Source organism: Podarcis melisellensis (assembly GCF_964234715.1).
Source record: "Podarcis melisellensis genome assembly, chromosome: 12".
Taxonomy (NCBI): domain Eukaryota; kingdom Metazoa; phylum Chordata; class Lepidosauria; order Squamata; family Lacertidae; genus Podarcis; species Podarcis melisellensis.
This window is the reverse complement of record NC_138544.1, coordinates 34,193,076-34,217,379: the sequence shown is the minus strand read 5'-3', so window position 1 is coordinate 34,217,379 and position 24,304 is coordinate 34,193,076. Positions and strand designations below refer to the sequence as shown.

At 42.2% G+C, this 24,304-nt stretch overlaps 1 protein-coding gene across 1 annotated transcript; it reads right to left on the bottom strand.

Moving 5' to 3' along the window:
* Positions 1-2,981: 2,981 nt before the first annotated feature.
* On the bottom strand, positions 2,982-24,001 carry KRIT1 (KRIT1 ankyrin repeat containing). The gene is made up of 17 exons (XM_081931237.1): positions 23,862-24,001; positions 22,048-22,164; positions 19,074-19,233; positions 17,615-17,707; positions 16,818-16,947; positions 16,281-16,524; positions 15,718-15,833; positions 14,802-14,945; positions 13,171-13,327; positions 12,349-12,456; positions 11,392-11,548; positions 10,018-10,169; positions 9,339-9,505; positions 8,939-9,026; positions 7,780-7,986; positions 6,642-6,758; positions 2,982-4,301 (listed from the first exon to the last, which is right to left on the bottom strand). The coding sequence occupies exons 2-17, from the start codon at positions 22,147-22,149 to the stop codon at positions 4,233-4,235; spliced, it is 2,211 nt and encodes a 736-aa protein (XP_081787363.1). The 5' UTR covers positions 22,150-22,164; positions 23,862-24,001; the 3' UTR covers positions 2,982-4,232.
* Between the last annotated feature and the right edge of the window lie 303 nt (positions 24,002-24,304).

Below are 24,304 nucleotides of genomic sequence, written 5' to 3'. Positions count from 1 at the left end.
TTGCTGTGGTTTCATTTCTTATGCAGCCACTCTTAAAGGTAAAGGACCCCTGACAGTTAAGTCCAGTCGCAAACAACTCTGGGGTTGTGGCGCTCATCTCTCTTTACTGGCCAAGGGAGCCAACGTTTGTCCGCAGACAGTTTTCCCGAGTCATGTGGCCAGCATGACTAAGCCACTTCTGGCGAAACCAGAGCAGCGCATGGAAACGCCGTTTACCTTCCCACCGGAGCTGTACCTATCTATCTACTTGCACTTTGACATACTTTCGAACTGCTAGGTTTGCAGGAGCTGGGACCGAACAACGGGAGCTCACCCCATGACGGGGATTCGAACCGCTGACCTTCTGATCGGCAAGCCCTAGGCACAGTGGTTTAGACCACAGCGCCACCCGCAGCCACTCTTACATTATACAATAGTTAACCAAAGTGAGTAAGAAAATGTCTGAAGGGGGACAGAGCGTCTTATGAAAAGCTGCTATGAATTCATGGCTCGGTAGAAATTTGAAGTTTTGCATGTCCAGATCATCCTGATTCATGATTTGACTGCATATATGAAGAGAGCAAGGCATGCTGAATATAGGGAGCACAAGTTTATAATACTTTCTATATCGCATGCATTAGATATCTTAAATTAGGAAGCAGCAAATAGTTGTCAGTTGAATTTTAAGAACTCAGCCAGGATATTATTCCATTACATTTATTTGAGAATAAATAAGAAAATTCTAATCAAGTAGCTAAAGTTAAACATTACTAGGGCGCGCGTTCTCTCTCTCTCTCTCACACACACACACACACAAAAAAAAAACAACAAACAGAGAGAGAAAGAGTCTGTAGCACTGTAGTTTCCTGGTTCTCAAATGAATGCAGGACAACAAAAATGAGTAACAGCTCATTTAGTTGGAGATATAAATAGGGAGGCCTGCTTCCATACACACATTCACATTTAGCTGCTTGTTACATTTAGCTGCTTGTTCCCATTTGAATAATTGTGTGAAGTTAAGTCTTTCAACATTTTTGAAGTTAAGAAATAAGAGGATAGTTTGTAAGTACATGCATTTTAGAATACACAAGAGGTATTGTAAATATCCATATATTTTCAGACAAGCAAACCCAAATATAATACAAAAATGTATGGCTATATATTCAGTGGCACATTGAGATTAATTCCATGTTTTAGTCTGATTCCAGTCATTTAATGAGATACGTTTTTAAATCCTCCTCTCCCTTCCTAGTCTGACAATGCAGATGTTGAAATAAATAAATAAATAAATAAATAAATAAATAAATAAATAAATAAAAATAATAATAATAATAATAGTCTAGTAGCACCTCATAGACCAACTAAGTTTATTCTGGTATAAGCTTTTGTGTGCATGCACACTTCTTTAGATACACAGATCTAACTTAGTTGGTCTATGAGGTGCTACTAGACAAGTTTTTTTGTTTTTTTATTTTGACTGCGTCAGACCAACACGGCTACCTACCTGAATGTATATGTTGTTATCCAGACCCCAAGGGTTAAACTAGGAGATAAATGTGATTCTGGGATTCTGTTAAAGCAGCCAGGAAGTGCTTCAAGGGTGCAGGGGGAGAGCCGCACTCAAAATTGCTTTCACACAGCTAAGATATGGGAAAGTGGACCTATGGGCACTTGTAAGGATAACCACTACCCTGGTTACCCATTGACACTTGATCAATGTAATGTAATTTTCATAGCAGAGACACAAATCTGAGTGGTATAGTGTATGATTCGCAGGTGGTAAATTGGTCAGACTTGAGTGGCAAGGCTTGATGGAAGAACTTGTGGCTCAGCTGATGAATGAACCACTAGAGAATACATGTTCTCTGGGCTGTGGTTATCAGCAACTACACAGTAACTCACAAGGGTTGTGGCCAATGCAGTTTGACCTAATGTTATTGGAATGAGTCGCTGGAGCATCTGTGTCTTCCTTTAGTTTGGTGGAGCTAGGCAAACGTCTTTGCTACTCAGGTTCCAGGGGTGCATTAGTATCAGGCAGGAATTTAAGGTTGGAAGGAGTAAGCAGTTTGAGGATACCACCAATCATCAGTATAGCTCAGGATTTTTGAAGCTACAGCCAGTTTTGCTAGATGTGTGAGAGGCACATCAGAAGGCTAGGTGCAGAAACCCCTCATCCTCTGCCTTGTCATTCACCTTCCTGTGGTTTTCTCTAGCAAGGCTTAATGGAAGTCTTTTCTTCAGAAGCACAAGTAACTGTGTTATCCATCATATAGGCTGGTCACTAGGACTACTGTGTCCAAGCCTTATGTTGCACTGTTGAAAGATGGTGATTCAATAAAGCTGTGATCTATTCTCACAACTAAGCATGTTGGCCTCTGTTATCCCTCCCCTACTCTTCACAGCTGTGAAATAAGAACCCTGCTGCATCAACCCAGTGGACAACCTAGTCCAGCATCCTATTCTTACAGTAGCCTACCAAGATGCCCCAGATCTGAGTGCAAGAGCATTATCACAAGCAGCTGATCAATGAAACTTCCATTTAAAAAATAAACTGGGACAAAAGAAGATGCTTTATATGAGGTCAGAATATTTATCTTCCGGAGTACTGTCAGAAAAGACACTGACTAGCAGTGGCTTTCCAGGTCTTACGCAGGGATCCTTCACTTCACCTGTGACCTAATCCTTTTAACTAGAGATGCCAGGGACTGAACCTGTGACTTCCTGTATGGAAAATATGTTCTGTGCCACAGAACTATGGCCCCTCCACTCTGTTTGGATCACAACCAAAGATTTTACTCAGGCATGAAACAAATAGGAATGCCGTGAATGAAAAATGGCAGGCTCAGAAGGATTCTTATGAAAGGCTAGTTTTGTCGGAAATTGCCCAGATGAATACTAACAAAAGCATGGAAACGAACAGGCCTACTATCACTAATCATGATTTAGTCAATCAGACTTTTTCTTTTCGTTTTAAATAAAAAACACACACTAGTTTTCACAAGTCTTTGTACAAATAATATATTATTTAAAAAACTGTACTTCATAAACATAACAATAAATTAGCAAAACAATTATTTCATAAGTATAAAAAGGCAACAAAGTACACAATACTTTAGATTTCATTCAACGAAGTTCTTCCTGCGTTGCAGCTAACTAAATTATGCTTAAAGAAGATACACTGAAATAAATGGACTTGAGTTAATCATGTCCATTTAGTTCAGTGGATGGACTCTGTTTGACCGAGCTAGATCTAACCCCCTGACTCCATGCAATATTCTAAATATATAATAAGATGTTGTTTCTAATGAAATTAGGTTCTAAACAAAGGGGTAATAAAGAAAGATTTTTGTTGTGTTGGCTTTTTTAAAAAATCAGGCTAGGGAAGTTGCTGGCTTTCTCTTCTGGCTACAGCTATTTGCACTGGATTGAATGCTGCTTTAGAGGTCCCCAGATCTTGTTACTTTTGGCGAGTTTAATTATAGTATAGCCACTTGTTACTAGGCTGACTACTCAAGGTTATTTTTCAAGTTTCACTACATTCCTCCAATTATGCTCTACTGCAATAGTTTACACAAGCCATGACAGAATAATGTTGTAAAACCTGCAAAGCAATCTTCTGTTCGGTAGCCGAGGTGCAAAATCTTATTTATTGCCCATTTTAAACAAGAATACAGTCGTACCTTAGAAGTTGAACGGAATCCATTCTGGAAGTCCGTTCAAATTCCAAAACCTTCCAAAACCAAAGCGGGGCTTCTGACTGGCTGCATGAAGATCCTGCGGCCAATCAGAAGCTATGGAAGCCCCATCGGATGTTCGGCTTCCAAAAATAGTTCGCAAACCGGAGCAGTTACTTCCAGGTTTGCGGCGTTCGGGAGCCAAAACGTTCAAAAACTAAGCTGTTTGAAAACCAAGGTACGGCTGTATAGACTTACAGTGTAATCCTATGCAAGTTTACTCAGAAGTAAGTCCTATTGTGTCTAATGGGGCTTACATCCTATTGTGTTTTCAACTACTGTTGGTTATATGCACATTTTTTCTCGATGCATGTTATGGTTTTGAAAATAACCCCCCCCCAACATTATTATAAAAATAACAGATATATTCTATTTTACAAATAAACAAATAAACTCCTGTATGAAGTCCAATAGAGAGCATATTTCATCCTGTACAACTCATATACATGCAAGGCTTTTATTTACAGAAACAAAAAATGTGCTTAATGTAGCTAATTGCATAAGCATTCTCCATTTATTTCAGTTACTTCTTTCACTGGGAACCAGCTGGCTGCTTAATTTCATCAGCAATTTTACAACAAGTCCCGCCTGCAAACAGAAAAAACAAATCAGGGTTTCCCAAACAGCAGTCATATGACGTATTCTGTCCAGTACTTTGTGAGTGGAAGCCCACTTGTGCAAGTGGGCATCCCTGCCCCTCTTCCCCACTCCAGTTCTCTGCATCCCAAAAAACCTCTGCTGGAGGATTGGAAACTTTCGTGAAATTCCTGGGATGTGGCATGGGAGCTGCAGTGAGAATAACTCAAAGGATTGTTTTTGGAATTGCAGCCTTAAATGCTCAGTGCAAAGTCAGAACTTCATGTTTTACGTAACTTTTTAGAGATGGAAGTAATTATTTTTATTGGTCTGCAGCCAATGTTGTGAGCAGGTCTGTTTGTATGAGGAGGCTTATTAGTCAGCATCTCCACCCTCCACTTACCCTCTTGAGAAACCTGGGCAGTGGCTGGGGAAACCCAGCCAGATGGGTGGGGTATAAATAAGAAAATTATTATTACTATTATTACCTCTCATGAAGGTCAAGGAACCTAGGACATCATGGGAGTGGGGAATTGCCAAAAACTGGGCAGATGCAGCTTGTGCAACCTATGCACCTTCTAATTTGGGTTACCTGACCTAGCCACTGTGATCCAAGTGACGGTCACCTCCAGACTGGATTATTGTAACTCGCTCTACATGGGGCTGCCCTTGAGACTGACCCAGAAACTCCAGCGGGTGCAGAATGCCGTAGCGAGACTCCTTACAGGGTCTTCGCTGCAAGATCACATTCATCCGGTGCTATACCAGCTGCACTGGCTCCTGGTGTGGAGTACAGGATCAGGTTTAAAGTGCTGGTTTTAACCTTCAAAGCCCTATACGGCCTAGGACCCTCGTACCTACGGGACCGCCTCTCCTGGTATGCCCCACAGAGGAACTTCCGGTCTTCAAATAAAAACATCTTGAAGGTCCCAAGCCACAGAGAGGTTAGGCTGGCCTCAACTAGAGCCAGGGCTTTTTCGGCTGCGGCTCCAACCTGGTGGAACGCTCTGTCACAAGAGACAAGGGCCCTGCAGGACTTGACATCTTTCCGCAGGGCCTGCAAGACAGAGCTGTTCCACCAGGCCTTTGGTCAGGGCGCAGCCTGACTCCCTCCTTTGGCAATCTTTACAAAACTTTAGTTTATGGTTGCCATCAATTTTGATTTTAATTATTTTTTATAATGTTTTTATAATGTTGCACTGTTTTAGTGTTGTTAGCCGCCCTGAGCCCGGCTTCGGCTGGGGAGGGCGGGATATAAATAAAATTTATTATTTATTATTATTATTATATTTCCCTGTTCTATCTAGCGAATTCTTTTGACTATTTGTGTAAGAACTCATGTCTCTTTGACCTTTACCCTTTTTATAGGAGACACCAGAATCGAATCTTAATTTAATGTAGTATAACCTTCATTTAAATATGATGAAAAACCTTAACCTTAGTCCACAGTGCGGGTGGAAAGAACAACTTTGGTTCAGAAATCTGCTTTTATAAAATATTAGTCAAATCAGCCTTCCCCAACCTGGTGCCCTCTCAATGTTTTGGACTACAATTGCCATCCTCCCCTGCTGGCCTGGGATGATGGAAGCTGTAGCCCATGGCATCTGAAGGGCACCAGGTTTGGGAAGATGGCCCAAGCTATATTGTGAGACAAGGATAAATAACATTTACAAATAGAGATAACTGCTTGTTAGTGTTGAAAATGTATGCTCCATGGACTATAAAGAGTGTAAACTAGTTCTAAGCACAGATTTTTAGGGCTCTATGGCAGACATTGAATATTTTTTTAACAGCTGAGTAGTGTTACTTGTTCATCTGCCTAAATCAAACTATAGTGCAGAACTACTGTGTTTCTTTAAACCAATGCTAGTCCAATCAACAGTCAAAGTCCAGTCAAAGGTGACTATGGGGTGTGGCGCTCATCTTGCTTTTCAGGCTGAGGGAGCAAACGTTTGTCCACAGACAGATTTCTGGGTCTTGTGGCCAGCATGACTAAACTGCTACTGGCAAAGGAACGTGACAAGTGCCAGAGTGCATGGAAATGCCGTTTACCTTCCTGCCACAGCAGTACCTATTTATCTACTTGTGCTGGTATGCTTTCAAACTGCTAGGTTGGCAGAAGCTGAAACAGAGCAACGGGAGCTCACCCCGTTGCGGGGATTTGAACTGACAACCTTCTGATTGGCAAGCCCAAGAGGCTCAAGTGGTGTAGACCACAGCGCCACCTGTGTCCCCTCTCCAAAACTAACTGCAATTGATATCTGTCCTAAAATGTAATTGTTAGGCATGCACAGCACCAGGAAAAAAATTGGGGGGGGGGTGAGGAATGTGTGAAATCAGTCGTTTGCTTACCTGCTTGGTATGGACTATAAAGCTCATTTTGTTTTCCAGACTATGAATTTGAAAACAGCTGTCTCCATCTCCCAGCTGCCACATAAAGCAACCATATCTTAAAGATATGAGCAATGCCTGTCAATATAAAGGAAAGCCAACATTATCTATAAATTTGACACTAAATAAAAGTGCTTTCCTCAATAAGCTACATATGTGCTCACTGTCTGACATATTCTGTTCTGAATTACAAAAAATGAAATACTACTAAGTTAAATAGAATAACATTATTGATATATGCTGTATAGAATATGCACACTGTCAGGGTTTCAGGGAGAGAAGAGCAGATGGGGGAGGAGACAGAGAGCGAGGGGGAAGAATCCCAGAGAGATGAGGAGGAGGATGACGATGCCCAAAGGTCGTCCATGAGTCTGACCAGTGAGTCAGAGGACTCCCAAAAGGGGGCCCCCCTGGTCAGACCAAAGGGGGGACAAGGGGGAAGCAGTGAGGAGCAGGGGAGCGAAGGGAGAAGCCCCAGTGGGAGTTGGAGACAGGAGCCGGCTTCTCAGCCGGAACGGAGTGAAGGGGGTGGAGTTACCAGTGTGTCAGAGGGAGCAGAGCAAGGAAGAGACAGGGGAAGGAGATCGGAGCAGGGCGCTCAGCTGGAAGGGGCGGAGAGCAGCACCGGGAGCAGTGTAGCGGTCGAGAGAAAGGTCAGAAGCAACGTACGCGCGCCAAGTTCAAATGTAGAGGCGCGCGGAAGTGAGGAGAGCCCTGGGGAGGAGCCCGGCCCCAAAGCGAGAAGGAGGGGGGCAGAGGCGTCAGAGGATTCAGCCTCGGGCGAGTCCCGGCGAGGGGGAACCCAGGGGGGCAGAAAGACCCTGCGGAAAAGGAAGGAGAGGAAGAGGTGGTCCAGGACTAGCCTCTTAAATTGGTGCCTCGGCGGGACAGATTCAGAGGGGACTTCAGCGGTCTAACGTTACAGACGTAGAGTCACAAAGATGGAATGTAAACGCAACCATGATCTTCAATAAAGACTTTCTGTAAATAAACCGGATCGGAGTTGGGTCTCTTGTGAGCTGGGACCAAACGGGTGGCTCTGACACACACTTTATGCATTATGTTCACAGATAGCGTTAATACTCAAAACTGACTGTACCTTTGTTTCCATATTGAGAAGGTGGAGTCCTTTGACATTTACACCTACATACACTCTGATGACTTTATGATTGCTTGAGCTTGCTTTTGTGAATACTTGTCCTGTGAAAAAAGCAGCCCCATAGGTAGGAATCTCCCAGCAGGTCTGCAAAAACATGCGCTGCAGGTGATGCATCTCTTTACTAACGCCTTCACTGGTACTGAGATTCTGCAAATACAAATTGACATACCCACAAAAGTTGAGATTTTAACTTCTACAGCCATGTTATGGATGTTTCAGGTTATGTGCTTTTTGGTTGCAGACTGCGGGAAACCCGGAAGCACAGTACTGGAACGGGTTACTTCTGGGTTTCGCCACTCGCGCATGCGCAGAAGCGCTAAATTGCCTGCGCAGGTGAGGCGCTTCAGGATGCGAACGCTGCAGGCTGCGGACGTGCCTCCGCCATGATTATGTCCGTAACCCGAGGCTCCACTGTATTTGGATCCAGATTCTTTGCACAGGGTGAAATGACAGAAATACTTTGCTTAAGGATACTTTGATATGAATACATATGAATACATACAAGATGGAAAGAAATTCATAACCATGCTGTTGACTTCAATAAGAATTTTGGGCGGGGGAGATCAGGAAGTTAAATTTCATTTAGCATTTCTGCTAAACCTGGGTTCATGGTTTGATTCTCCAAAATAATCCAGTACCCCTTAGTTTGTTTGGACAGAAACAAACCCTTAGCCCAGGTTCAGACATAGCGCTATGCCAAACCATAGCTTAGTTCCCCAGCAGCATATTACCAGTGGAGAGGAAGCAATGGATTCATATTACACCAGAGCTTATTTTAACAATAGTTTAATGTGGCATGCAAAGCTGGTCACCGATAGCAATGACTCAAAAATTAGCCGTTAGATCTCTTGGTTGGCAATTTATTTTTGTTGCCCTAACATTTCCAGAAAATAAAGGACATTTTAAATTATGGTGAGAGTCAATTTTACTGTATATAGCCAAAGGCCTTTACAATGGATGACAGAGAATAGAAGGAAAACTTTCATCTAAAATCATACAACGTAACCTGTAGCAGTTTACAATATAAAAACAAATGTACAACATTAAAATTTACGATCGGCGTGCTTTCAGGTTTTTGTGACGTTGCTCAATATCGTACCTTGTATTCATGAAGTATTCGATTTGTCCAGTGAGGTGCCTTGCTTTTTAATTTGGTGATTGGTACTATAGATTTTAAGTTTTCTTCACTGTAAATAAAAACCAAACACGTTTAACCACTTTTATAATATTGAACAGATAAAAAACAAAATCTGTTTGCCCTTTTATCAACAGTTCATGCATGCAAATAGGCTATAATGCACATTATAGCATTCTGATGATCCATCTTGCTGCTCAGGTGATTGGTTAAGTCACCTTTAACTGTATTGGTTATCTATGTAGAAGTGAGGGAACCCAAAATCAGCCAACACCTCCAATCATGAAGTAGTCTTTTAGACTCTCTTATCTGAATATCTTCATTTTAAAACAAAAAGCATATCAATATTTTAAAATCCACTCACTTTAGGAAGCCTTGCTTGTGCTTTTTACTTTCATAATTTCCATAGACTATTTGCAGCAGCAGACTTGCAAGTGTTATCAGCTTGGCATCAGGTGACGTATAGAAACCCTTTAATAAATTGTACCTGGCCTCATCAAATAGGATAAGAATAGCCAGTGGATCCTCAATCTATAGCATAGAAAATAAAATGTGTCTATATTAAAAATTAAAACATCATTAGTTCTTATTTGGTTTGCTCAGTAGCAAAGCAATTAATAGTTATTTAAATTTTAAGTTCAAGTTGGTTATTTAAAACAAAATAAATTTAAAATAATGTTTAAAAGCTTGAACATTAAAAACGCTACATCACAGCTTAGATCTAGCTGCCCACTTAACAACAACAACAATTATACCTCGCCCATCTGGCTGGGTTTCCCCAGTCACTCTATTGATCATAAATGGCCTTCAGATGCTGTTGAGACTACAGCTCCCATCACTCCCAGCCAGCATGGTCAGCAGTTGGGGATGATGGGAGTTGTAGTCCAGCAAAATATGAAGAGCATCACGTTGGCTTCCCTTGGCCAAGCTGCATTATCTGAAGAATTCAGAAGAACAAACTAAGTGAAATCATTATACTGGACTCTGTCTAGAGATTCAGGCGTTGAACCTGAATTTGATATAGCAGAACATAAAATGCCAACCTTTTTTTCAAGCTCTAAAGGAAGTCTTACATCCCTCCTCAGGAAAAGCTGTGGGGTTTCCCTTTGAGGATCCAGGTTTGTCAGTTCAGTGAGTATTTCCGTCCAGTCGCGAACGTGCTGCAGAGGCTTGTGATACGGTTTCAGCTGGAGATCTATACAACAAAAGCTCTTTAATTTAAATAAATCAAACAATACAATGTCTCACTGTGTGTATCAAGTATGTGTGAATGCTGTACAGTACCGAGTATGTTTGAAAGAAGGCAGGATTATAAAAGCAAAATGTCATAAATAGCAATGTTATATATTTCCTATTGTCCTTTGGCAACTGTTGAAGTTCTTTCAACAATCTTACATGGATTCCCCCCTGCAGTTAATATCTGTATTGAACTTGAATGGCATGCACACATGTTTTTATACATGTGATTGCTCCACATGTGTCTTTATTGTATTGTATTGCTTTGGGATGTCTCTTGTTACAGTGGTACCTCGGGTTACAGATGCTTCAGGTTACGCAGTTTCGGGTTGCACACTGCGCCGAACCGGGAAGTACCGCAACGGGTTACTTCCGGGTTTTGGTGCTTTGCACATGCGCAGAAGCACCAAATCACGACCCGCGCGTGCTCAGACACAGCGCTGCAGGTTGCGAACGTGCTTCCCGCATGGATCACGTTCACAACCCGAGGTTCCACTGTATTTATGAAGCACATGAAACAAGAAGTCGACTGAATATGCATGGTACTGTCACCACCTCTCCCAACCATGCAAATGCAATGTGGTCTATACCAGTTACCAGTGTCCTAGAAAAATGGATGCACTTAACAAAAGTGCAAAAGTCAGCTTTTTGTCAGAAAAGGCAGAAACACTAAGAGCTCAGGCCTCTTGTTAGCTTCAGCTAATATACCAGCTACAATCGTAGCTAGAGGCATAGTTTGCTACTGGTGTTCAAGTGAACTATTTAAACTATTATAATGCATTACACTTGGATCTGTCTTTAAAAGTAGTTTTGAAACTACAGCTGGTCCAAAAGTTGGGCTGCAAGATTATTAACTATGCCTGGAAGTTTTGATCATATTATGCCACTGCTTTGTCAGCTGCACGGGCTCCCACTTGAGTTTCTGGATCCAATTTAAAGTTCTGTTCATAAACTTTGAAGCTCTTAAAGGCTTGGGAGCAGGTCAGGTGAAAGACTGCTTTCTTCAGAACCTCTCAGAGATCCTGCTCCAAAGGAGGAGGCTGGCTGCTAGGGAGAGAGGATGGACAACCTCCGGCGCATGGGCCAAATTAGGCCTGGAAGGACGCCTGTTTTTTTGCCTGAAAGACTGTTCTTCCCCATCCACCCCACCACCAGATGTCATCAAGATACCAATTACTTACTAAGATTTTCAGAACAGATCCAAATAGTGAAATACTGCTGTGTCTCTTGAGAAAGACGCATTCCTTCCATTATCTGTTGCACAGTGGTGTTGTTTCCATGTTTCAACTCCACAGAGCGGTATGACCCATCCATTCGATAAATTCGTACCTTCTCATACTAGAGGAAATAAATGAAAACAGGAAATACTGAAACCTTGCCTGGTCCTGGTAGCAAGCCAAAATTTGTGGGTGGCAGTACCTTGCCCCCCCCCAGTGGAAAAAGGGGCAATATTAGTATCTAAGCATCCCTGAAACGAGACACAAGGTCAAGAGACACACTTCTCCAGGTACAAGCGCAGGAGAAAGGTCAGAGGTCCCTTGTGTCAAGCTCTGCTTCCGAGGCCCATTGCAGCACAGATGACATAGGGAAGTTCATTCAAATGGCATGCTGAACTGGATTTTCGAGACTTGCACTATTGCAAGTTGTTCTGCTGCACAAGAATTTATTCATTATAGAAAGTCCATTAAAATAACTCTGGGAAGAAAATATTTGAGAAGGTCTGTGGTGTTAACAAATTAGATTAAAATGGAAATGATAAATTCTACTCAGCAGCATCTTATGTTTATGGGCTTGCCATAACACCATGTCACTACACATGAGATAAATGTAAGATGCTGAGGGATTATGCTGTGCAGGTTGGCGATGAGGTCAAAGCAAAGCTAGCAAAGCTTGCCCCTGCCACTATACCCATACAGCCTCAACCTCACCACTGTCCTGCCCCATCATGGTAAAGGATGCATCTATCAGGAATGCGTCTATCTATGGCACTTCCCCACCACACCGACTGCTCCTGGATTAATGCTTCCATTTGCTTTTTATTAATATATATATATTGGTTTTTAACAAATACAATAACCAGCAAACACTTCCTTTTGCTTTTAAGGACCTTTACTAAAATCTGAAAGGTCATTGCATACTTGTTTGTTTGCGGCCTCTTTCAGCAAGTTAGCGGTTTTTGCCCACTCATTTTGTTTGTTCTCTTCACAGACGTTCAGTGGGGTTCTTCCTTGTTGATCAGTGATGTGCTACAAACAGAAACAATACGAGATTTAAAACACAGCTTTCTAAATGCAACATAGCAACCTGTCTTATGCTGTGTTAGGCCACTGGTCCACCTGGCTCAGCACTGCTTACACAATGACTGGCAGGGGACATCCAGTGTTTCAGACACAAGCCTTTCTTTCAAAGGCTTTCAAAAACCCTGGGACCTTTTGCATGCAAATCGTGTGCTCCACTATTAAGCTACAGCCCCTCAAGTAAAGGCTGCAACATCCACCGTCCCCTTCTTGGAAAGTACCCTTCACTTATCAGCTGGCATGACTCCACTTCTGAAGTGTGTTTTCCAGTCCTACCACCAAAGAACAGAATCATGCTCATGATTAGGAAATTAAGGTTTAAAAGCACTTCCAGATGCAGTGTTCTGTGGGTGTTCAATGCTCTGAATTAGAGAGCACCACTTGTCTTAAACATTTTCAGGGTACTGTTCAAAGTGCTGACCACAGTGTCAATTCTTCCTAGCACAAACTGCAATGATAGGAATTACTTCTTTGCAATAGGAATTACTTTTCTGAAGTATTTACTGTTGTGTTTCCTGCTCCACAATACTGTCTTTTCTTGTACTGACTTCAAGAAACATCTTAATTGTTTTTATTCTTTTGCAAATGGAAGTATGAGCCACTGTTCAAAAGCAGAATTTAATTGTATAAGAAACCATGATTGAAATTACAAATACATCTTACTCTATCAATTTCTGGATGGTTTAGGAGAATCTGTACAATTTCGGCATGCCCACCCCCAGCAGCAAAGTGAAGAGGCGAGCTGAGCTGTCCGTTGAGCAAGTTTGGATTGCATTTTCCTTTCTCTAACAACATTCGAGTAGCTTCAACTTTACCATACCTACAGAGAGAACAAATACAAATAAAGGTAAGCTTGCATATGGTCTATGAAATGGTACAAAAGACACATGTAAGAAACTGCACTTACTTCTTAATTATTTTAGTTCAGTCTAAGTGTCTGAAACACTACTAGCATTCTGGAATGAATTCATGCCCCACAAAAATAATTAGTATTTGCAATTTAATGAAATTCACTTAGTTGTGGGAGAAGTTACTATTCTAAAATAAATAAATTCATTTTTTTTCAAATAATCTAAGAATATATGAGGGTTTCCCCCCAAAAAATTTTACATACATTTTTAAATTAGCAACTGCTAAGTACATTTTTTGCAGAAAGCCTCTCTTACAGCAGTGGTGCTTTTCATTAAAGCTGGCCCTAGCCACTTAACTGGATTGCCAGTTTCTACAGCATTTGCAAAGTTACTACAAAGTCTGGGTTACCTTTGAGCTGCCAGAACCCACTTTCACACTGACCCAATTTGCACCTAATACTAAGCCAAAAGCCATAGTTTAGGACAAATGAACAAACATGGCTGCTCAGAAGAAGAAATGGAGCCACTTTGCTCCTTCCCTGGTCTAGCTGCTGTAGCACTACTTGCAACTAAGTTATGGTTTGGCATATATCTGAATCTGCAGATAAAGTATGGTTTAGCTTATGTCTGAATCTGGACTTGTGATTTCTCCTACTCCTAATAAACCACAAGTTATAATCAAGGTGTGTTCTGCCTGTAGTTCATCTAGGAGAGACAAACCACAACCCTGGGTTCGGACATAATACTAAGCCAAACAATAGCTTAGCTGTGGGTAGTGCAACAGTGGCAGGCCTTGGGGAAGAATGTGACAGTTTCAGCCTTCACTTGTTCATGCTAAACCATGGTTTGGTTTAACATTACATGCAAGCTGGGCAACTAATGTGCAATAATTATTAGAAATTAGCAAAATGCCCGTCTTTTTGATGGGGGCAGTCTATGTGCATGCAGGGAAGACTTCTGAGGGACAGTGATACATCAAACTACGCTTTTCCATGAGTTTCAGTGGAATCTAGGCCTTCCACTATAGGAAATGGAGAGTGGCTTTGTTCCCACCATAAAGTTTCCTCAAGTTCAGCCTGATTAATCTATATGGGGTAAATGGCAGCCATTCAGTTACATGTGAAAAAAAATAACATTTCAATGGGGGTCCTATGATCCTATGATCTGCAGTGAGCTTCGCATTTTGCCCTTTCCCAAGTCTGTGCTACACTACAGATGGTTTACTTTGTCCTCCAAAGCTCAGAGACACCGAGAAGTGAGCAAATCCTCAGCTGCGGAGCCACACCCTACACCCACATAGCTGCATTCTATTTCTCAGCTACGTTTGAGCATGACAAAAGCTTGAACACACAGACACACACATAACCATGAAGACACAAACAGATGGTTTTAATTGTGAACAATTCCCTGTTTTGGAGTTCAATGCAAGAGTACTCTGCTCACCAGCATGCGTAATGGATGGGTGCCCAATGATCACTGTCAAGCTGGTTGACTGAAAAGTTTTCATTGAGAAGTTGACTCAATAACTCAGAATCTCCTTCACAAGCACTGCGATGAAGAGGGAAATCATCAACCCACTGACGTTCCCTGTGGGGTGGGGAGGGAATTAAGATATGATATTTCAGTAATGTTATACAACTGCTTCATCAAAAGCATCCTGTTGCTTTGATCTAAAGAGAAAAGTAAAGACGAGACAGTAAAGGAGTTGGTTTTCCTCCCACTAATGCAATGCAATGCAATGCAATGCGGGGTGGGGCTGCATTTAAAACCTATTTCTACTTTACAGTCTTAGTACACTGATGGGATATTTCACTTTTAAGAGCCAACACACTTTGAGGGGAAGTTAAGGGGCTGCTCATAGCTTTGACTGTGGTCGTTGCCACTGCCCTCTCCAGCAAGGGACCTGAGATCATTACAGAACTTATGCAAACTTACTTTAAGTGACTGTTACATACCCCGAGTATCTAAGAAAAATTGGCAAATTCTGAATGCGCCCACCTCAATATCGGAACTGCAAATGGCAATAAACCAAATGAAAATGGGGAAAGCACCAGGGCCAGATGGACTTACTGCAGTTTATTATAAAAAGTCACTGGATATTTTAAAGTTTGTAAAATGTGTTATTTTGAAATGTAAAATTGAAAGCTTAATAAAAATTATTACTTAAAAAAAATGCAAACTTACGAAAGAGTATACTCTACTGAACATAATGGGATTTACTTATGAGTAAACATATTTAGGATTGCCCTGATCCACTCTGGAAGCAATAATGCCTATACAGTTTTTAAATAAATAAATAAGGGTTTGGACTTCAGGGGGCAATTCTTTTGTAAAGAAATGAATAAAAATAACACAGTACTTGTCTTCCATGACACTGCTCATGCTGCGTTGCCACTTTTCACGTTTTGGAATCTGTATTTTTGAATAGTCTGGGGCTCCAAGTCCAAAGTATGGATTTATAACCACTTTGTCGACCTGGAAATACCATATAATGAAGAAGAAAAAGGCTCAAAGTACACCCTAACGAACATTAAAAATCTAACACTCTTACCATATATACTCGAGTATAAGCTGACTTTTTCAGCACATTTTTTATACTCGAGTGAGGTGGGTAGCAGCAGAGGGACGAGCAGCCCGAAAGGAGCCCTTTCTCGCCGCTGGTCCAGCCGCTGCCGCCTGCCTCTCGCAAGGGCAGGCACAGAGGTGGCGACGGAGGGACAAGCGGCCCGAAAGGAGCCCTTTCGGGCTGCTTGTTCTTCCTCCTCCGCTGCTGCCACCACCAGGTTTGTGGTGTGGTGAACCGGCTTATACACGAGTCAATAAGTTTTCCCAGTTTTTTGTGCTAAAATAGGTGCCTCGGCTTATATTCGGGACGGCTTATACTCGAGTATATATGGTAAATTAATAATGATCTCCTCTTACCCTATTGGTATACTGAAGATCTGAGCCAAATAAAGGGTTGTAGATGCACATGTCTGCCTTCTCAAGTGCCAGCATTTTACTCTTGATTTCCAATGCTGTGTATCCCATATGAAGCGAGCTCTCTGTCTGCCCAGGTTCAACAGCGTATGCAGGGTTTGTGACATTTGTTTTGATCCGCTCCAAGGGAGATGGTCTGAATAAAGCGGGGATTGAATGGGATTGTGAATGCCGTTCTTCTAACCACCTGCAGAACACAACGGGCAAAAATGTTTTAGCATTGTTGCTTTTATTGAAGATTAGCAGATAATTAGCACAGCATAACGTAAACACATACCCATAGTAAGCCCTTAGAGAGATACACTGATACAAACACTTAAGAACAAGTGCTTAGGACCTGCAACTTTTTTTTTTAAAGTAAAACATGATCTGTCTTGAAATATTATGGTATGTAAAATGTTAAGAATACTTTAAAATATTTAATTATTTAGTGTCATTTTCTTTTTATAGACTCAAGGAGTTCTATTAAAAATGTCTTACTTATCCAAGTAAATTAACATTCTAGCTGTTACTGTAGCAAAGTGAGTACTGGATTCACTGCAGACCCTCATGATGTCTTGTAAGCAGTAGAAAACTGGACATCCAGGACTGTAGGCATATTTTGTATTATCTACAAAGGAGAAGATACTTTTTAAAACAAAAACGCTGAACAAATCTCATGTATTCTATTACGCAATTTTGGCCTGATAACATTACATTTTGTTCTTATATTCCTATGCCCCACAAATTAAATTCCCAAGGCTGCATGGACATCTCATTATTATATTCATCAAAGCACGTTATTTTGTTTCTGGAAAAATGCAATTTTCTCCCAATATAAGTTGCAGTGTAACCTTGTTGAATGATGTTCCATGAGCATTACGGCCTCATTTCTATTCCCACTTACCTGAGAGTAATCCCCACTGAATTCAATGAGGCTTGCATCTGTGAATACATGCATAGGATTGCACTGATGGGCACAGACTGAATATAATTTGTGATTTAATCAGCAGTAAGCAACCCTGACAAACACCAGTGCCTGATGCAGCTTGCCACTATCCTTTCTCTCCCTTTCCCGCTCCTCAACTGATTATCCTCTCTCATCCTCATAAATAATATGTTTTCCCCTTTTCATTTTGAAAAAGAAGTTCCATTTCTTAAAAGCATTCAAGTGTAGCCCTGAGTGGAACTGGTTGGTGTGAAATCGTAGGATTGTGCGATTCATGTACATTTTAAAGAAAATGATATTAACATTTGCTAATTATGTGCAGCTTTAATGTTAACATTTTAATTTTTACCTTTGACTACTGTTGGTACAACAAAAAGGGATGCATCCTTGCCTGCCTTCTCGCCATCAAGAGGGAAAGTCTTCATTAACAGAACTCGTTTTCCTGTATACAATAATAATCCTTTAATAATTAAAACACACTGGTCCCACTCTTCTGGATTGGAGATTCTGGGGTACTATCAGCCCTGGCAATTCTCCTGAATTCTCAAGCTGTTGATGTAACCAAGATTAACGTTCACTAGTTTGGGCTGTTATCAATCAAGACCTGTCACTGCTGGCATAATAGCCAGGTGACTGTGATCCATGCAGTAGGCTGTGGCCAACTAAATTATACTCAGTGTAAGACTCATTGAAATTAAATGGACCTAGGTTAGCCATGCTCACTCATTTTAATGGGCAGGATTCAACTAAAATGTTGCATGCATGGGACTTACACCCCCCATGGCCCTAAAATCTGCTCTGGAGGGTTGGAGAAAACCCCAGAACAGGTTTAGAAGGTGGGGGGGGAGAGGGAGGGAGGGAAAGTCCCACTGCTTGAGATGACTTAGTTTCCTGCACACATACTGCACTGAGTGATACATTGAATTCTATCCCCATAGGTGCACTATGAGTACAACTAGCATTGGATTTAACCCTTCGTTAATTGTTAGGCTACAAGAGCATACTCTATATGGGGCTGACTTTGAAGATGGCTTAGAAGCTTCAATTAGTGCAGCCGCCCATTTGATTAAGTTTTCTTCTGCTCTTTCCAGGTGTGATTTAAAGCTCCATGTTTGAGCACCCCTGGTTTTCTTTTGCTTCAGAATTTGCCCTGCAAAAACCCATTCTTTAAAGCTGAATTGCAGCAAGCATCAATCTCTGGAAAACCCGAACTGACATTTGCTCCAATTCAGCTTTAAAATAGTGGGTTTTGAGGCAAGGGGAACCACACTCGGACATGGAGCAAGCATTAAAGTGTGGATCTCTGCCTGGAAAGAGTTGGTCAAAAGGTAAGCGTGGTTAAGCCCTAATAGGAGGGAACTGGAGGAAGCGGATTACACCTGGAATATAACAACTGCAGTGACACCCAGTTAGTTTCAAGGCACAGTACAAAGTACTGATTTTAACTTTTAAGTGACCTAGGCTCCAGTTGACTGAGTAAGCACCCTTTTCTGTACCTGCCTCCTCTTACTGGGGAGACTTCAAATGAGTGCTTGCTCCAACTTTCTAAGAATAGATTGGCATAGACAAGGACCAGGCTTTTCCAGTACCAGAGCTCTTCTTTCAGAACCTCTCCTTTAGCCAGATAAGAACTTTCTTAACTTTGAAAAATAAGTAAAAATCTTCATATTACAACAAGCATTATGGAGAATAATGAAGATTGTTGTTTTAGCTGTACAGACTGTCATTGGTTATCAAGCAGAAAATAAATGGGGTTAGGGAGACTGACCTGGTTATTTATTTTAGAAAGCAGAAACAGCCATCCTTACCTTTAATACCTTGATTTCCTGGTGAAATTGGTTTGGTGGTTTCTAGTATATAATCCAAGATTTTTTGGGATATATCGCCGCCTCCTTGAATTTTAGTTTCCAACAACATTTTTCTTCTTTTTTTCTTGTGTCCTTCGATGGGAACTTCAAGCAACAAAATCTAATGAAAATCAAGGTAAACATTAGTTAATACAAAGATCTGTATTTTGAAAGAATAATAGCACTGTCTAAACAAAGGCTGACCTTGCATTCATATACTTAGAATGAGATATACCAATGTGCAAGCTTTACTTTTTAGGCAATGCCATGTTGGTATGAGATGTAGATAATGGTAAAAAAAATGTTTAGGCTCATAATGCAAGTTTTTTTTAATTCAAAATACTGTACTGTAAGGTCCATTTCTGCATTGAATTCCCTGAATAAAAAGAAATATCTGGAAGCTTAAAATAAATCTGTACAGTATTTAAATTGTGTCTGCAAATAAGATCCATTATGGATGTACCACAGAATTACCTGCTGCTATTTTGGAAATACAGTATTATTTCATTATTCTTTGACCACATGCATTTCAATAACATAATTTTGTTTTTTTGTATTATTGAGTCAATGCAAATTCATGCATTTGCTTAAGCTTTTGAATTTCAAAAGCCCTCTGTACAAAATGAAAATGTTCATAATCACAATTAACATGCTATTGCATTCATTGAATGGCTATTTAATAAATAAAGCATTAAGAGAGACTGGTGAAAATTCAAAATATGAGGAATTGAATAAAATTATTCTGTAAAATAAGTCCATACCTTCTTAATGTTGAAAGAGAACTGGGAGAAAGGAAATTTGCTCTGCATATTTCAAGACATTTACTCTAGACTAGTTGATTATCTTAAATGTGCTGCGGCAAGCTTTCACCTTGTGTGCTTCCCCTTCTCCTATGCAGCTGGGGCAGAGATGTTTGCAAGCTTTTGCTTTTGTGGTTGATTAACTGTGGTTTGTTATGTTGCCTGGATCAACAAACTCCAGTTAACTATAACTTTGTTGAGCATAACATGAATGTTGACTGTGTGAATGCCACATAATTTGCTCTGTGATAATCTTTTATTGGTAACAATTTTGCTAGCTTGGCTAAACACATAGCAACAAAATAGAATTTTAGCAATATTACTACACCCCACACATCCTTCTGTTAGGGTGTTTTGTAACTGCATCACTTCCCCACAATACAGTGGTGCCTCGCAAGACGAAATTAATTCGTTCCGCAAGTCTTTTCGTCTTGCGAGTTTTTCGTCTTGCGAAGCACGGTTTCCCATAGGAATGCATTAAAAATCAATTAATGCGTTCCTATGGAAACCGCCTTCAGACCAGGTCCGGGGACAGTCTGTCCCCCGACCTCTTCTGAAGGCCGGCGGGGGGCGAAAGTCTTTGCTCCCCCCTGCCTGCCTTCCCGGGAGAGCTGAAAACGCAACGCTGCCTTCCCACTCTCCCGGGAAGGCAGGCAGGGGGGACAAAGACTTTTGCCCCCCCCCGCCCGCCTACGGAAGAGGTCCAGGACCTCTTCCGAAGGTGGGCGGGGGGCAAAAGTCTTTGTCCCCCCTGCCTGCCTTCCCGGGGGCTTTTAAATCGCCCCGGGACTGTCCGGGGCGATTTAAAAGCCCCCGGACGGCTTTTGAAGGCAGGCGGGGGGGGGGGAGCAAAGACTTTTGCCCCCCGCCAGCCTTCAGAAGAGGTCCAGGACCTCTTCCGAAGGCGGGCGGGGGGCAAAAGTCTTTGTCCCCCCTGCCTGCCTTCCTGGGGACTTTGTCCCCCCTGCCTGCCTCCTGGGGACTTCCTAGGGACAGTCCCGGGGCGATTTAAAAGCCCCCGGGAAGGCAGGCAGGGGGGACAAAGACTTTTGCCCCCCGCCCGCCTTCAGAAGAGGTCCAGGACCTCTTCTGAAGGCTGGCGGGGGGCAAAAGTCTTTGCTCCCCCCCGCCTGCCTTCAAAAGCCGTCCGGGCGCTTTTAAATCGCCCCGGACAGTCCCGGGGCGATTTAAAAGCCCCCGGGAAGGCAGGCAGGGGGGACAAAGACTTTTGCCCCCCGCCCGCCTTCGGAAGAGGTCCTGGACCTCTTCTGAAGGCTGGCGGGGGGCAAAGGTCTTTGCTCCCCCGCCTGCCTTCAAAAGCCGTCCGGGATAGCGGGAAGCGCTTCCCTGCTATCCCGGACCGCTTTTAAAATGCTGGCGGTGGGGAGCAAAACCTTTCGCCCCCGCCGGCCTTCCTGGACCTCTTCTGAAGTCAGGAGGGGGGGGAAAGGCTATGCTCCCCACCGCCAGCATTTAAAAGGGGTCCCCGGAGATTTCCCTATGGGCTTTCGTCTTGCGAAGCAAGCCCATAGGGAAAATCGTCTAGCGAAGCGACGCAAAAACCGAAAAACCCTTTCGTCTTGCGGGTTTTTCGTCTTGCGAGGCATTTGTCTTGCTGGGCACCACTGTATTCTGAGCAATATCTCTGAGATATTAAGCAGCAGTATGATGTACTAGCTGTACATTGTGGTTATTGTAACAATTGAGAAATATTTAATAGCAACTTACATGGTGACAGAATTACTCTGCACCTATCATATGATGGCATTAAAAGGCAAAAGTGAAATGATGAAATGGGGCTATGATGAACTACTTTCTTACGCAGAAGATACGTTGCTGTAGGAAATTCAATCTCTAACGTCAGATTACTTCCTAAATTTCTGTCTGTACCTAGGACTAGGATTATGATGCTACACCATAATTTATACGTTCTTTTAAATGTATTCATGGAAGAAGGGTTAGTGTTTTGTTTCAATTATGTATTTTGTGTTTTTATTTTTATGTTGTGAGCCACCCTGTGATCCTTGGATGAAGGGCAGTATACAAATTTTAACAACAACAACAATTTCCTACAATAAAAAACCCTCTCATTTAATGCATTTTCAACACCTCCTAACAAATAAGAATGATTTTACCTCATATGATTTAGCACGATATTCACGAGAATTCAGGCTTGCAGCGTTCTTTGGACGGATTACAGCTACATATGCTTCAGTTATTACCTCTGGGTTGCCCATGGTTTGTTAATATATCTATTTTAGTGAAAAAATAATCAGAAACCAAAGATTATATGTGAGAAAACAAGTTGTTGTTTTTTTAAAAAGGAAACAACTGCCACAGATATTTTCCCCCATTTAAAGTATGCTAGTAATTTTCTTTCTCTCCCTCTCTATCCTCACTGAACAAAGAAAGGAAATCTTGATTTTGCTTTGAGAATTTTGAGGACTGTCCTGAAAATTCAAAATAATTTATAATGAATCCATTGCTTAAATACCTTTGTAGAAATAGAAACAATAAGCATAATTTTAAGTAGCTTACAAAGAAATGGCAAACAGTGTGACACTAAAAACATATTCACTAATACAGCAAAGACAGTACAAGCACAGGCCTGCTGATCAGGAACCACACATGCAACAACAACCTCTGTGTGTGGATTCTGAGGCCAGATCTGTATTCAGCTTTGAAGGTTTGTAGTTTGCAGTGACTGATTGGGATCTGGGTGCACATAGCTTGAGAGATTACATAGCTCTCAATTTTGACAGTGACAGTCAGCTGGGGTGCGGGGAGAAGGGACTGAACCCAGACCTCTTTCTCTGTCAGGATATGGGGGGGCAGGAAGAGCTTGGATTCAAACATCCCATAACTTCAAATAAGTAGTATGCTTTCAAAGCTCATAACACTGGCTGTCTGCTAGAAGCCCAGGGGCACAAAACACTGTGCTGCACTGTGTGAATCTATTGTTTTTGTTTGCAGATTTTAACTTGGGATCATGCCAATTTAAAATTTCATTGAAATCCAAACAAATGACTTTCATGTAATGTGTGTTTGGTAACAGGATCTAAGTTGAGACTGTTGAGATCTTGAGACTAACTAAAGTAGTAAATGTAAAAAAATTTATACAGGATGTAGCATTTCTCGTATCAACAAAAAACACTTGTCGGTCCAAGTGCAAAACTGTATCTACACCTTAATTTCTAAATCTGCCTTCACCTTTCACTTTAAGCTGAGAAACTTCCTTAAATTTCATGTGGACTTCATGTGAAAACGTATAATCAAAAATTGCAGGTCAAACAGCATCAGGTATTTTTTCATCAACATTAGACGTGCGAAATTTGTAAAGATTGTATGGTGGCAAACAGTTCAATTCACAGCCCATTTAAACTGAGCAGTAATCCTAAACAGAGAAATTAAGCACAGTCACTACTAACCACTTGGCAAAACCAAGCAGCTGCCCAGAGCCCATAGATAATCCAAACATATCCCTAATTCACCTTCTGGGTCTTTATGAGGTTAGCAATAAAGGAGGATTAAGGACTGGGAAAGTCAGCAAAATGAATCCAATTGCAGGAATGGGAGAGGCAGCATTGAAAATGTATTGCTTGGGGTTGGCCTATGACATTCTGCGGTCATGGGCAAAGGACAAGATGCTGCCTCCTTCCTGTTCCATATACAGGAACTGCCAGTTGATTGTTGCTTCAACATTGTATAGCATCTTCTACAACACCTAGTAGCAGGCTAGTTTGTGAAGACTAGGATAGCCGGTGCAACATGCACAGCTCTGTCCTCCAGCAGAAGGGAATGTGGAATGGCTAAGGGAAAACAACTAAAGGAGTGCCCACCCACTTATGTCCCAGCATAGGAAGGGTCCTGTCCAGCTTTTTCATTTCCTATGTGCAAGACGCATTTTGTTTCCTCCCGCAGGAGAGCATTCCCACAGGCAGTCCCTCACCTGCAACCTGGCCCCGGTGCAGCAGGGGTCCTTTACCACGGAACGCAGGCGGTGGCTCTCAAGATTCCCCGGAGGCGAAGGGACTTGATTCCGAAGCAGATGCGCGCAGCAGGGCAGCCGTTTTCTGAGAGCGGTCGAATCTGAGGCAGAGAGAATTATTTAGGCGCGGGGGAAGAAGGAGGCGGCGCCGACTCCGAATTGTGGAGCGTCGACGACTTTTTTGTGTGTGTGGGGGAGCCTCGCTTTCCCTTACCGCCGCGCAGCCTTGAAAGGGGTCTCTTCCTCCGGGGAGTAAGATGCGCATCGCCCTCCCCCCTGCCCCACCCCGGGGTTTCTCTCTCGCTCTCCTCCGGGGCTCCGCCCAGCTTCCCTCCCCCGTGAGCCGGCAGCAGATCCGCTTCCCGTGCGGCTCCGAGCGCCGATAAGGTTCCGGGTCGGAGGCC

Bases quoted from the DNA above. Each gene is read 5' to 3' on its own strand.
- KRIT1 (XM_081931237.1), bottom strand. From the start codon at position 22,149: ATGGGCAACCCAGAGGTAATAACTGAAGCATATGTAGCTGTAATCCGT. The intron at 14,946-15,717 runs GTACTGTGTTAT...CCCACCCCACAG, and splicing joins AGCAGTGTCATGGAAGACAA to GGAACGTCAGTGGGTTGATG. The intron at 4,302-6,641 runs GTAAGCAAACGA...TTCTGTTTGCAG, and splicing joins TTATAGTCCATACCAAGCAG to GCGGGACTTGTTGTAAAATT.